At 45.2% G+C, this 15,826-nt stretch overlaps 1 protein-coding gene across 1 annotated transcript in view; it reads right to left on the reverse strand.

Moving 5' to 3' along the window:
• The window catches only part of LOC138471860 (ficolin-2-like), a 450,860-nt gene that overhangs the window by 384,118 nt on the left and 50,916 nt on the right, over positions 1-15,826 (reverse strand). Inside the window, exon 2 of the mRNA XM_069609719.1 lies at positions 11,143-11,256. Coding sequence (XP_069465820.1) covers positions 11,143-11,256 — 114 coding nt within the window. The remainder of the gene's footprint in view (positions 1-11,142; positions 11,257-15,826) is intronic.

Here is a 15,826-nt window from a genome sequence, read left to right on the forward strand (position 1 = left end):
ATGGACGTGAGATTAAGTCTCTAGCTGGTAAATTGAGTGAGTTATGCTAGATATAGTGAGGTTCATTTTTAGGAAAACAGAGCAGAGAAAAACAGAAAAGTTGCTTTCAAATGGATTGAAAACTTGACTTAAACTGTATTTAATGACTAAGGAAAAGAGAATGTCACCAGTGAATCTCCACAGTTACGCAGCGGTTGTAACCCTTCACGTGGTGTACCCTGTTTCCTTTATGGACAATTAATTTGTTTAATCAAAATCGCTAGAAACAAAAATGAAGAGAAAATCTGCGCTACCACTAAGCAAAGGGTCAAAGCAGGGTTGCACAATAAGTCTGACAATTTTAACAGGATCTTGGGGTGAGAATAGGATGGTATAGAGATGGGATAGGGACAAAGACAAAATAAGTAGACTATGGATTTCTATGGGGTAGGGATGATACTTACAGTCCACTTTAGTTTAGGATATTGGACCGTCAAGGGTTCTGGTCACTACATGACAAGGCGCCTGACAAGACTGCTGGGTAGTTCTGATCACCGGATGGCACTAGACTGGTACTGGACTGGCACTGAACTGGCCCTGGATTATTCACTGGATACTACAGATCAGCTGCATGGCAGGTTTGCAGCAGGCATGCATTTAGTGAGCAGCAAGTCAGGTTAATTCAGGATTCTTCCCAAAACACCACAGCGTTTCCCTTGGTTATTAGGATTATTTTAGAATTGAGGCCTAGCTGAAGCAGGATCAGCAATGCTTGGCATTGTGGTTGGGATCTGGAGTCTAGATGGATAAATGCAAGATGAAGACAGGAACAGACAGGAACAGGACGCCGGCGTAGGAAATCGGGAATCAGTGTCTTCCCGTGTGTTGTCAGGAGCTCTTATTTATAATGCCTAGTGACATCATCACAGTATATTACTGGGGCAGGCTTTACTACACCCGCCTCTATCAAACGGATTGGGCAGGGGTAATGTCTCCACCAAGCTTTTTGCTGGTTGGATTTCAGAAAAATGATGTCAGGTTTATGGGGTGTGTTTCACAGTGTCCAGAAACCTCCCATAGTTACTGGAACTAAAATCTAATTTTGCCACAAACATATATTCAACCAAGTGCAACCTCTTAACAAATCATATACACAGCTTACATATTTTGTGCATCACATTTCAGTCCAAACCTCCATTCCGTGAGGCTTGGTTTCGCTCCTCTACCAGTTTTTCATGCTTTTCAATGGGATTTATATGACTCAAAATTGTACAACTTTATACAGAGGTAGGGATTGTCATTAGGGATGTATGTACAACATTTTACATTTGCAACGTGAATGCTTTTCTTGTAATCCACCATATATCACCATTTCTGTCCACAAGGTGTCAATGCATTCTACCAAGTTTTAAAATAACCTCCACAAATTCACTTTTACACTACGACATTTCTACATTTCTACAAAGTTTTGCTGCCGAGATACAAGTCTTCAAAGTTTCCTTATGAAATAGTCTTTAGAAACAAATGGGTGTTACTGGATCATTTTTTTTTTCTTTTCAGCTAACACCAACTGGCATTTCCTTCAAAGCAGGATGGGAGGTTTCTCAGCCTGATTGAAGTTTTTTTGTCTCTCACACCTTCCCTGGGATCTTCATTGTCCTGGGTTTCAGGAGAGACGAAAGTCTGTTCCACCCTATAATTATCAGGGGGTTGCCAGGATCTGCTGAGAGACATAGCCCTCCCTTTTGCCAGAAACCTGTTTTTCAACTTTGCAATTTAAGCCACCCTGGGTTTAACATCCTTCACTTTTTCATCTTAAATCCAGAATTAAACAAACCTGTTGCATCAAATAACACATGTGATACAGTCTCACCAGTAACAAACCCCTTCATATTGCTGAAGGCCGTGAAGCTTTTATTAACCCGTTACTGTTTTCAAACACAAGCGTTCGTTTTTCTTTATTTTGCAAAAGCCTCTTTTTACACCTGGTGCCAAGCTGAGATTTCTTTCTTTAATTCGGTTTTGGCAGCTTCATTAGATTTGCACTATGTCTTTGCAGCTAAAGTCATTTTTCTTTGAAGACAGGAGTTTTATCTGAACACGCATATATGAAACTGACCATGCTCAGATAGTGGAGTTCCTTTGAAGACAGCTGGTGTTTTGCTACATTATGAAGAAAATGAACGTGCGTTCCTGTGTGAGTGAAAAATAAAGTTCCTTGTTGATTTTTTTCAAAGCTAATTTGACTGGGCCTGTCATCCAGGAATTATGCCCAGTTTTGCTGAGGCACAATGAATTCTCCTGGGCACGGCAGGCCCTTTTCAATCACAGTGGTTTCAGATGAATGGATGGAATTGGCGTCAAACAGCATTTTTAAAGGGTGAAAAAGGTTTCATTTTGAAGGGGAATATTGGGTTTTCAGCAAAGCAATGCTACCTCTTGACTTAATTCCATTTATAGGTTTCAGGGCACACTGGCACGCTCCTGCAGTGTGTCCCCTGTTTCCTCCTGCCTGAATTGTGTGTTGCAGGATGATGCAGCCATCTTTTCGGTTGTTGCACAAATACAGCTTAGTGATGTGGTAAAGCACTGCAGAGTGGGTCAATATATCCCACATTCCCACAAGCTACTTTTCTTGTTTACTGAGCCCTCATTCAAACAAAAGTACTCTTATAAGGCTTGCTTGATAGTTGCCTTGTCTTGTGGGATTTTCGCCAAGCTGGTGTTCACTCTCCACCTTTTTTCTTTTGGTGTCACTAATGATGTGTCTAGTGCTATGCTCACTGCTTCATGATCAGAGAACCCCCTGGCAAGATGTCACAGTCTATCACATTATTCATGAGTCACAAGGAAATTAAAAAGTAGTCTATTTGTTTCTTTGTTCGATGCACACATGAGGTAAAGGTACATTCTGTATTTGTGGGCAGAGGAAGGAAAACATGGGCAGGGCACAGCCCACCCTGCATGCAGACACCCTACCTGACACAGGAAGCCACGCCAAGCAGTACTTGGGCACATTGGAGCTTGGGTGGAACCCCCTCCATGGAACGTAAGACCTCAAGGCAGCAGAGAGGTTGCGACGCCACAAACAAACAGTGTTGAGGTTTAGAAAGACCCCAGTGGATCGCTCTATAGGACCGCAAGCAGCCAGGGAGAAGTACGCAGCAGCCAGTGGTATTGAGCGGCCAGTGCAAAGGAAAGAGGCGGATACCTGGCACGGTAGTGTGGACCGTGATTCGCATGGTACGGCACACTGGCGGTTAGACAAGGAGACGGCGGCAGAGCCAAGGTGAGGAGTTGGTGAGGGAGAGGGGGCCCTACCTAGACAACTAAACAAGAAGAGGGACGTCTCCCCTCTCCACTCATGGGGCCCATGTGGGAACCTTGGGCCCCCTGTGCAGGTCATCAAATTGGGGCCCTGGGAGTATGCGAGCCCACGCAGTCAGCAGGGCGAATCAGGAGGCACTAAGTGGCGCATGACGGGGCAATCGCTAACGGAAATTTGGGTGCCAGTGCTAATTTGCTCAGGTTGGAGAGCACTGTAGCAATAAGAGTGCCACATCACTTGGAGGCAGCCGTGCAGAGAGATTGGCAAATTAGTAGCAATGAGACCTGGAGCACACTGCAGGTTGGTGGCTTTGTCGGCACTTGCACTGGAAATGTCAAATAAGGGAGCTAAGTCTAAAAACAAGCAGACCACACTGGAGACTTACACGACAAACCAGATGCCCCAACCATAGGGGGAAATGGAGAAGATGAAGGGACAGCCACCAGACGCCCTAGAACCCAGCAATCAACAGATTCTAGATGCGATAGGAGTGCTGCAGACCAATTGGAAGGGAAGATTGACGCTGTGGCTATCAACCTGGCACTGCTGCGTCAGGACGTCCGCACAATTGTGGAACACACAAGCCACTTGGAGGGGCAGGTGAAGGAAAACACTGAAATATGTGTGCAAACTACAAAAGATGTGGACATTCTGATGCAGAGAGTAAAGCTCTTGGAAGAAAGGGCGGAGGAGGCAGAAGGGCACGCCCGGAGAAACAACATACAAATTGTGGGCCTGCCGGAGGGCGCTGAAGGAGCGGATCCCACCAACTATGTGGAGAATCTATTGCTGCAGGAGATTGGGGGTGTGGGGGAACAGTCTCAGGGGTTCACAACTGAGAGAGCGCACCGCTCCCTTGGCAGAAGACCGCCCCCAGGAGCGCCGCTCAGGCCGGTGATAACTAAGGTGCTGAACTACAGGGACCGTGAGAAGATTCTACCTTTTCCAGAGCAGGAGGAAGGATCCAAAGAGACTCAGCGAAGATGGCCATGTAACCAAACTACACATTCCAAGTCCAGAAGAGAAGGGCAGAGTTTATCGTTGTTAAGGTGAGGCTACAGAAAGCAGGACTCAAGTATATGCTTATATATCCTGCGAGACTGAAAGTGATCCACAATAACAAATCCCTGTTCTTTGAATCACCGGAGGAAGCGCACGGATGGATGGACAGCACGCAGTTGCCGGAGGAGCCCGAGACTGGCCAAGGAGACCCGGATAGTGCTGACGCAGTGCTGCATGTCGAGGAAGCGCAGGAAAGAGTGAAGCCCCTGTGCGCTGGGGTGGACCTTTATATAGCTGGCAATAAGCCAACAGAATGCGATAATGCAATATGATGTGACAATAGTGCACAAGCGTAATGTGATTTACGGTGGTCTGGTAGAGGACCGCGTTATTAGGGTCCGCCCGTAGGGCACCGGAAACGTGTCATATGACAGGTGGAAAGGAGCAGAAACAGGATTATCCCAGCATGCGTGGCATAGCGGGACTAGTTACTTTTGTAGTTATAGTTATGGTTGGGGTGATGGTAGTTGGGTGGCAGGGGGGGAGTTGGGGATTAGGGGGTAAGGGAAAGCATGTCGCGATTCAGGATACTGTACGTTGATCTCCTCCTAAGACTAGCCACAGAGTGGTGGCCATACGAGCCAACCAGCATAAGTAATGATGGCTGACTCAATAAGAATTATGACCTGGAATGTACGGGGGCTAAACAATTATGTGAAACATAAAAGAGTGAGCATGTATATCCGGCGCCATAAGGTGGGAATTGCGTTGCTGCAGTAGACACACCTAGACAGCCAGAAGCAAAAGAACCTGGAGAGGGTGTAGGGTGGGGTTCTGGTGGGCTCTACATACTCGACATATGCAAGAGGAGTCCTCATATGGATAGCTCCAGACATTCCGTTCAAAGTGTTAGCAGTAAAATCAGATAACGAGGGGAGGATGGTGTATGGTAATGGTAAATGGGCAAATAGAGAACCGTGAAGTTTGTGTGGTGAATACATACGCACCTAACCATGATGCCACAGTGTTTTTTTAGATCATTGCATGCAAGGTTGGGGTTATACAGGAGTGGCACTCTGATATGGGGAGTAGACTGTAATTGTACTAGGGACCCAGTCTTAGACAGATCTGACTTCAAACATAAGAGACCATTCCCCCCAGCGAATGTGCTAAACTCGCTGGTAGAACATTTTAAATTGCGTGATTTATGGAGGGCGGTGCATGGTGTAACGAGAGGTTATTCCCATTACTCGACGCCACATAAGGTGTATACCAGGATAGATTATATGTTTACTGGGGTAGAAAGCGGTCCTGAATTCGCAGAGACAGAATACCTAGACAGAATATTGTCAGACCACTCCCAGTTGGTGGTAAGATGGAGGGTGTCAGCCCCTTGGCCTCCGATTCCCACGTGGAGGTTGAGAAGTGAAGCACTTCAGGACGTCAAATTTGCCTAGCATGTCAGGAAAAAATGTAGAATACATTGGAATTAATGATGGGAGTGTGAACGAAGTTGGCACAGTCTGGGAAGCATATAAAGTGATCATCAGGCATGTGAATATAGCAGAATCAGGAGGAGTACAAAAAGCACTGGTGAGAGATTTAGAAAAAACAGAAAGGGTACTTAAGGAGCGTGAGGGGGAGGCCTTGTTGGCACAGCAGCAGCTGGAGATGATAGCACTGAGACAAACTGGCCTCTCACAATGGGACATAATTATGCTAAATATGTTAAGAGGAGCCATGCGTTGGGAGACAAACCAGGTCAGATGTTGGCGTGGCTGTGCAGGTGGAAGACCCTGAGGCTCCCTATTTGTATGGTTCGAAATGAGGAGATGGAGGACGTTGGGATGCAAGAGGGGATAAATGAGGTGTTTTTGGAATATTATAAAGCATTATATGCTGCGCCCCAGGATGGGATGGGAAGGAGACACAAGATGTACTGGAACAGATAGACTCGCCCAGATTGGAGGACTCCCAGGCGGAGTTACTGGAGGCTCCCGTAACATCAGAGGAGGTGGAGGCCATAATTAGAGCCCTGCCCACGGGGAAAGCTCAGGGTACAGACGGCCTACCGGGGAAGTTCTATAAGGTGTATGTGGACATATTGGCGCCACTGTTGACGAAAGTGTATAATGAGTCAACAGGGAACATATTACTACCAGCAAGCATGTGAGAGGCCCTGATAGTGCCCCTGCTGAAGCCAGACAAAGGCGGGGGGACTGCAGATCCTACAGACCATTGTCCCTATTAAATCAAGGTAGTAAAATCCTGACCACAGTCCTGGCAGGCAGACTACACAAAGTGATCCACAAGCTGATCCATCCGGATCAGACGGGATATGTGCCGGGAAGAGGCATCTTGGAGAACCTGAGGCGGCTTTGCCATGTTATGTATAGCACGATAGACAATCCAGTGCAGGGAGCGGTTGCCTCTCTAGATGCGGTCAAAGCATTTGACTCGGTACACTGGCTGTATGCAACAATAGAGAAAATGTGAATCGGACCGCAGTACATGAGATCAGTGCGCTTGATATATACGCTTCCAATGGCCAGGGTTAAGACAGGGAAGAGGTACTCAGAGACCTGGCAGTTGCACAAAGGCACCAGGCAAGGGTGCCCGCTATCCCCGATGCTATATATACTGGCAGCGGAACCCATAGCGGCATGCCTGAGAAAGGACTATGGGGATATAGGCATAGAGGTGGATGGGGTCAGACACGTGATATCAATGTACGCTGATGATGTGTTACTCTATGTACAAGACTCAGAAGCGAACTTGCCATATATCATGGAGGTGCTAGACAACTCTAGCAGCCTTACCGGCATTAAAGTGAACAAGACGAAATTGTGCCTGTTCCCCTTGGCTGCCACAGCTCCCCTGGAAGCAGGTGAATTGCCGGTACTCCCCTTGCCCTGGAGCAGGACCTCGTTTAGATATTTGGGCAGTAACAATTACCGGGACCCCATCCAGGAACACAAGCACAACACGATGCGAGCCAAGGTAGGCTTAGCGCCTTGCATGGGGTTCTGGAGCAAATTGCCATTGTCTGTGATGGGGAGAGTGGCACTGCTGAAAATGGTGGCCTTGCCGCGCCTCATGCACTGCTTCGGAAATATCCCATACGATATCCAAGGGTGTTTTTTCAGGGAACTAGAAAAATGATGCGTGGGGTTCCTGTTGCAGGAGGGTGGACATAGGGTGGCTCTCCACACATTGCAGAGACCATATGACCAAGGAGGGCTGCGGGTGCCAAATTTTGAGCTGTACTTCCTGGCGTGTCAGCTGCAGCATGTGGTGAAATGGATGGCTGATGAAGTTACGATTGAGACAACATTACTACAGCCCGCGCTGAGAGGATGGCACCTGAGAGACCTCCTCTGGGCTCCGCGGGGAGCACGGGAGGGAAGCGGCAAACTGGTGAAATCTGGCTCAGGGCTTGTAAGGTGGCTGGGATAATGGACCAGCTCTCCCCGCAGATACCGATAGTGGCGGTGGTGGGCAACACAGCGGGAGACAGGAGAATAATAGCGGCAGGCTGGGAGATGTGCAGAGTGGCCACCGTTGGAGATCTGAGGGGCGAGGGAAGGTGGAAGACCTTTAAGGAATTACATGAGGAGTTTAGGATACAGGCAGACCAGTTCTTGCTGCATTGTAGAATTCTGGGATTGCTTGGTGAGAGGTGGCCCGGAGCCAGGGAAGGGGATATAAAGTACATGGATGTAGAGATGATCCTTACAGCAGGAGAAGGGGGACACAATGTGTCCGGGATCTACAATTTATTATTGGGCTGTACTGCTCGGGCCGAACTGCACTGTAGAAGCAAATGGGAGAGGGAGCTAGGAAAGGAATTCGAGGAGGGGAAGTGGAGAGGAATCAGGCGTTACCATAAGAAAGTCTCCAGAAATGCCAGGCTACAGTTGATACAACTATACATAGTGCAAAGAGCATATCTTATACCTGCTGTGATATCCACATTTAGAGGAGCGGAGACACTGTGAAACCAGTTATTATGGAGAAGCCTGGTTTGTTATCATTAGAGAATCATTACCCATTTAGGGATTAGTTATCCATCATTCATTCTGATTAGTACTGATTAGTTATCCATTATCCACATATTATGTAGCCATTTGCATTTGCTATAGAGTGAGGCCTGTTATATTTGAAGTGCCTTGGTAGAGACATGCAGAGATATGTTATATGTATTATGAATGCATTTAGAGACATGTATGAGTGTGCACTCAGAATATGCATTGAGCATTGAGTATAACGCTTGCCATTGTGAGAGAGAGAGTAAACGACAGAAAGCATGAGGCCTATAGCATTTTGAAGCCATCCTGGATGAGACAGACAGAAGAGAATCACCATTTGGTTCTGCAGAGAAATGTTATGAGTTACAGTTTATGAGGAATGCATAAACAGTTTGGTTGTTCAGAAACAGATAACATGACTCTTGTCCAAGTGGAGAACAGAGAAGGGCTGGCTTATCAGGCCTGCCTGGCTGGTGTTCGTAGACAGAGATGGTGGGGGCCATGCAGGGAGTACTTTGCCTCACAGAAAGACATGCAGAAGAGAGGGATTTCAGTGGAGTGAATAGAGGAATATGAGAGATGTTATGGTAAAATGTAACACTGATAGCATGTACAAGATATGATGAACAAATGTCACGATGACAAGAACACGCAGTAATTGGACAGAACATGCAGTGCAGCACAGACTTTTAGGCACTGCTCGGATTTAGAAATTCTGACAGAGAGAGAGACATATAACCATAGAGATTTATGTACGTCATTGAATAGTATAACCAGAGGTAAGGCTTTGGGAGTTGCTAGTTCTAGTTGTAGATGTGGATGAAGCTGACTCTAACTCTGATATTGAGAGAGGCGTTTGGTGTGGCATTGATGGAGGCATTGGCATGCAGCCTTGGAAGATCAGCTTGGGAGAGTTCAAGAGCTTGGCAGAGGCATTGAAGCAGTTCGAGTGACCATACTGGCAGAGAGAGTTGGCAGGAAGACGAGACCACTTAGAGGCCAAGGATAGGCCCTGACTGACTGACTGGCTGGTTGCAGAGTGGGAGGCTTGCACATGGCAAGAGGGGAGTATTGATCTGAATAAGACACATGCCAACGGGGAATTGGGACAGACACTCACACAGAGCTTTGGCTGACATGATAGATGGGGTAATCAGACAGGGATTGTCTTATAGGGAGAGTGTGAAGTGTGGTGTGGATTGGAGAGGAATGGTGAATGCTGACACTTGCCATATGTATGAATGCACTGGATAAGTTGCCATTAGATTGCTTGCATTAAAAGTTATTGCATTGCATATTAGATTTGCACCCAAAGCATACAAGGTGCAAATTCGAGATTTGCATTGTAGTAGTGTTAGCATCAAGCATTGCTGTGCATGAATAAAAGTGTTTTCATTGTTGAAGCAATTCATGTGTTTTCTTTGTGTCTTATGTTTGTGTGTCCATAGTATAGTAATTTAGGAGTAACACAGTGCACAATTACCCTGAGATACAAAAGCAGGGGGCATAGTGATCCACACCCCCTGAGGTAGATTTGGAAAACTAACAACACAGGTGTGTTCCAAATGCAAGGAGGAGGAGGTGGGGCTCACACATATTTTCTGGGGATACCAGGTGGTACAGGGTTTTTGGAGGGAGGTGGCATGAAAAGTTTCACAGGGAGGTGTGGATATTGATGTGGAAACACTGGAAGCATGCATGCTGGGGCAGTTCAAAAGAAATGAGGACAAACTGCTGGGTAAACTGAAGGACCTGAAATATATCACGGGCAAGCATAGTATAGCCATGGGATGGAAAGGCACGAGAGCGCTGAGCGTAGCCAGGTGGTGGAGGGATCTGGAGAAATGGTGCATGGCAGAGACAGGGGTGTGGTAGAAAGCTCTTAGAACACAAATGGAGGAGCCTGGTATGGCTTTACAGAGGTGGATAGCACTGACGGTCACTCTGTTTGCCGGCAGGGTGGTCAACGAGAATGAGCAGGAACGAGAGGAGGTAGACATGATTTCCAGGATTAGTAATGAATTGTATGGGCAGACTGGGAAGGGGGCGGGCAGGGGGGAAGGCTGTAGGGAACATGGAGGGGAAGATAAAGGGTGCTGAAGTTGAGCATGTTGCTCAGTGTGGTATGAAGGTTATGTTATGCAAAAATTCAATAAAAATGTTTTTTTTTTTAAAAGGATGCATTTACCATACACGACAACAACAACTACAAAGGTATGCATTCCCAAAAGCCAGAGAAGACTGACCCTCATTTTTGGGTATGGTGCTTAGAAGTATTTATGTATGATTGTGTAAGGTTTGATGTCATTGTAAATTGTTGTATATTTCATTTTGTCCAGAGTTAGCTGCAGTGATAGTATTTGCCTTTAACAGCAGAGCCTATTTAAGGGTCAAGTGGAAAGTCAGTTTCTCCAGATCTCAGTAGAGGTGCATCAAATAATGTTGGTCAGCACAAAGTGACGTATATGTGCACATGTTCCTATGTGGCTGCATTTGAATTAAATCTCAAAATAGCAATGCAAATCCAACAGCCAATTTCTGTTTGGAGGTCTATGCCATTAAGTTATAAATGCATATGCAATCTTTTTTTCATACTTACTTCTTGTTTGAAAACATATGACTATAAAATGTAATTGAAAAAAGGTGGAATGCCATGAAGGAACTATAAAGAAGAAACGAATTTAGGACATTTGGACACAGATGTTGAAAATAGCTAGACACTTGGTGCACACCTTGATCCCAGCATATGGATTTTGATCAAATAGGATATCAGGATTCCCATTCTCCCTGTATGCGAAGTCCTACCTTTAAATCCTACATTTCCAACTTCCCCTTTGATGCCAGGGCCTCCAACGCCTCCAGGGCATCCTCGCACCACAGTCATCTGGGTCTCTGAGTTCACACCAAAGACCTTCATATCTGAAGAAAGGAACACATACTGGTGAGAATTTCATTAGATGGATACGTTCCGGAAAATAGACAAGTGATAAGTACAGCAAACACAATAATAAACACAGGGCTACTGGTAATGCTTCTCTGTTGGGTAAAGCAATCACACTGTTAGTGTCAAGGAGAAACGAAGCTCCCTCGCTGCGGCTGTAACACTTTATCAATGAAAACAGGAAGAGCATTAGGAAAAGCAAAAGAGGAAATAATGACGGTACTCATGGATACTATTGAGCACACTACAGAACTGGGAGACCCCAGCCCTTTAAGATGAGGAAGCAATACCCTTGAGATGGATGGGAATGCAGAAGTTACTCAAACATCAATAATCCAAATGACACAGGTAGTTGGCAAAAAGGTAACTATATTAACATCAATTATCTAAAACAGAGAGTACAACAGACATCAACGGACGTCTCAACGTCTCAACGCATCTTAAAAAAGCATTCTTTTATAGCAAAAAATAGTCATTGATGATGTCAACCTACGTATTTACTAAAGTCATCCTATGTGACAAACTTCAAAAACCTAGTGGCTATTGTAATAGGTTCTAAGGGAACATCCAAGTATATGATCCATACTAACCTAAAAAGTAAAGAAAAGTTATAGGTCTCTTAACATCAGGTGGGGCAACTAAGCCCTCCCCTTAAACAGGTCATTATGAATGTCATTAAATACACAACGTCCCATTGGCTACACAGAGTATAGGACCCTTAATCATGCGGCCCCCTACAATTGGTTGGCACTCTAACATCTGTCAGTACCTTTCCACCTACATTAGCAGCACGCAGGCTGGTCTTCCAGGTGCTGGTGAGCTAGTCTTAACCATAGCATCCCACCAATTACCATATTTCATGTCAGTGATCTGCTGTCAATTAAGGCTTTGAACTTGTCCTTGGGAGTGTTCTTTTACTCTGTAGAATTCAGGGGAGTGAAGGCACGCTCTGCCCTCATGCATAGATGTGACTGTCATGTTCGTCCAACTTCATCCTTTCACATGATTGAAGACCACAAAATCGAGCTCTAGTGCATTTAAAATACAATTTTTCTAATATACCTCTGACGTCTTCCTTGTTTTTGTCCATGTTTTCAGAACAGGAGTTTTGTTCTTTCACATGATTTGTATCCAATGTCTGCTCACCCCAGCCTGATAAGACCTTGGCTTCTTGGGGCTCGTCCAGCCTTGCCTTTCTGAGTTTCACTCCTGTCAATTCATTTACTTGTTTTAAACTTCGACACACTGGAAAAGAGGCCTTCCTTCTCTGGTCCAGCTCTGCTATAAAACATAGTGGAAAAATCCATTCTTTCCTCACTTCAATATATATATATACGTTGGTGCATGCCGCAATCTATTCACCATAAAGCTAGCCTCAAGAATATTTCGTCTGCTTGCGTTTCTTTGCATCTGTACACGTGTAAAATAACTCGACATGTTCATCGTTTCTGTAGCATGCGTTTCTTCATCGTGATCCCAAGATGTCACTTATCTTTGACGCTTTCATGATGCCTATAGAATATCTTCATCCTCTTGTCTCTGTATCTCTTCTACGTCCATCAGTTCATCGCTGTGTGACAGTGGTAACGTCATCATTCTGTTCTTCCATTCATTTGCTCTGCTTCTTCTGGGATTTCATTCAAATGGCCATCATACTGTCTCGTACCAGGTATGGCTTTCTCAAAGGGAATCTTGCCTCCAGGACTCTCCTTGGTATCGGTATTTTTACTGGTACTGCACATGTCTCACGTTCTGGTTCCCAACATATAGGCAATATGGGCAAAGTTGTTGGGGTGGGGGTACTTGGCTCCTCCTCTACACTACACTACTATCTAATTCACATATGGCATATGAGTCAACCAACCTCTGGCAGGAACATCATTTCACCAAAATGCCAGGGGTAGCAAAAGTGACATCACACGACCCTTGACCTTCGATGACATCACGGCAAGTGATGTAATTTGACCCCACCCTGAAGTGACATCACAGGAAGTGATTGAGCACAACCTTTCACCCCTTGACAAAACACCATATGTATCATTAATATCAGTGTGTATAGGCCCAAATTACCAAATTACTGTGAATCCAAGCAGACATCCAAGGCCAAAAGAAATTGATGTGTTATTATATAGGACTTACGCTTAAGCGCTTAAAATACTTAAAATAGAGCAAATATACATACAACATCACCCAACCTGAATTGGTTCTCATTTATCAACCTCAGCAGGATGAAAGGCTGAGTTGGTCTTGCCTGGGATTCAAACCTGCAGATCACACAAACATTGCAGCAGCAAGCGCTCAACCCACTGAGCTATCTTACCGGCTATAGCTATCCTACCGGCTAGAGAAAAATTAGCAATGACATGTCTGAACGTTCGCAATGTCAGAAAGCAAATTACACTCTGTAGTGGATACCATTAAACTGGTAACTGAGATTTAACAGCAGGCCAGCTCATCTGCATATCTGGTGCAAAGCTGGCCACATGTCAAGCCTGCGTGAATCTACTTTTCAGGCTTCAAAGGTTGGCAAAATACATATCATTGCGAGGGTCCATAACTGTATATTAAAGAATTTAGAGTAGTGCAGGGAAATCCGCGCACTGACACGGCATCCCGGACTCGCTACCTCATACATGCAAACAAACAGGGGTGGACTGGGAACCAAAATAGATCCTGGAAAAATGTTTCAGAGTGGCCTTATAGTAAACATTTTCAGCAAGCCCAGCCCTTTTCCTATGGGAAAATGTAGAGATAAAATAGGAAGTAATTGAACATACAAAAGTGGCCCAGGGTGTTGATGCCTACCTGGATATGCCATGCCATGGAGATAGGAAAGATAGGCACATACCAACAAAGCATTAATTGTGGCACAATGAAATCAAGGGCCTCTTTATGTGCTATGGTCAAACAGTTCTACACAGTACATAAGCTTTTAGGCACATGAAATTTGTCAAGTGACTGAGGACACCGAGATGGAATGTCTTGTGATAATCGTAAAGACAACGGCAGAGTAAATATGCTATAACTGCTACTTGTGAAAAGCAAAATACATAGGCCCTCATTACGACCCTGGCGTTGAACCATGGTGCTAACAGCACCATGGTCCATGCCGGAAACTTACCGACTCTGCCATGGCGGAATGGGGAATTACCGCCCCATTCCGAGGTTGGCGGGGCGGTAATTCCCCATGCCGCCATGGCCCTTCCCCATTCCCATTTTTGCCCCATAGGGCTCAATGGGAATGGGGAAGGCGCTAAGTACGGTGCCGCAAATTGCGGCACCGTAATTAGCACCAAGGTCCCTTTGTGGGTTGGTTTTTAACGCCTGCAAAAAGCAGGCGTTAAAATCTCCAACCCGCAAAGGGACCTCGTAATGAGGCGTTAAGGGGTTAACGGCGCCGCCACCTTTTACGGCGCAGCCCTTAACGCCAGGGTTGTAATGAGGGCCATAGTCTGAAATGGATGCTTATTCTACTCTAAATGCTTTTTGGACGTTTTTGTCTGCATTGTGAATTTGAGGTGTTTAAGAACAGACTAAATCAGTGACTCACCCCCTGAAGTGTGCCTGAAATAAACCTTTAGTCTAGCAATTGTTGTATAGAATTCCAGACAAATTATTTGTTATTCCTATTATTTCTTATTTAGGGTCACTGCTAAAAGTGTTAAAATTATGGAACTATGTGTTTTTTGAAAGAGTCCTGAACAAGAAAGCCAGCCACTTCAGAAATAAGAGCCACATGGTGCTGGCCACAGATGCCAGGAGCTTGAATTTTGTAAAAAATATATTTTACACATTTTTGTTTTACTTTTTTGTTTTTAGGAGGCTGAAGGGCGACCACAGGGGTACCGAGGGAGACCCTAGAGGTCCCAGGTGCGACTCCTGGCGACCGCCAAATGACGTCCCTGACCTCAGGTCTATAATCTCGGTTTTCACATGTGTTAGCTATAGAATTGTGCTAGGAGAAGATCATGTACCAATAGATCTTTAAGCAGATCCTTGGTCAAAACAGCACACTTGTTATTCCCCTTGTGCACCAAAACACAAATGGCTGAAAAGGTCAGGTCAAATAGATAAGTAAGCTCAATTTTAGCATCAGAAATATATAATGAAGTAGACCTCAGTGTCCCCAGGATTTGGCATGTCAAGATTCTGGGGGTTCCTGCACAGACTGTCAGTATCCTCCGACCCTGATGTACAAGAAAGGCACAGCGAGACACATTTGACTTGGTAAATTGAAATTAGACAATTAACAGGATCTCAGCACACCTGCACCTGCTCTCCACACCGAGATTCAAATTGCAGCAAGCTGGGGCAGCAGGTTCCCAGTGGTAGCGGCTAGACACTGGAACACACTATCACCCACACTGAGGTCAGAAAAATACTTCTGGACCTTCCAAAAACAGCTGAAAAGTTGGCTTTTCACACAGAAACTACTAAACCAAGTCATGTTTAACATTCAACACTATAGCCATAAGAGGTTAGCTCTAAATTAGTTGGCGTTATAGCTTAGCTTTTGTATGTTTGGTATGTATAATGTTTTTTTTATGT

Source organism: Ambystoma mexicanum, chromosome 8 (assembly GCF_040938575.1).
Source record: "Ambystoma mexicanum isolate Mex_15411 chromosome 8, UKY_AmexF1_1, whole genome shotgun sequence".
NCBI classification, from domain to species: domain Eukaryota; kingdom Metazoa; phylum Chordata; class Amphibia; order Caudata; family Ambystomatidae; genus Ambystoma; species Ambystoma mexicanum.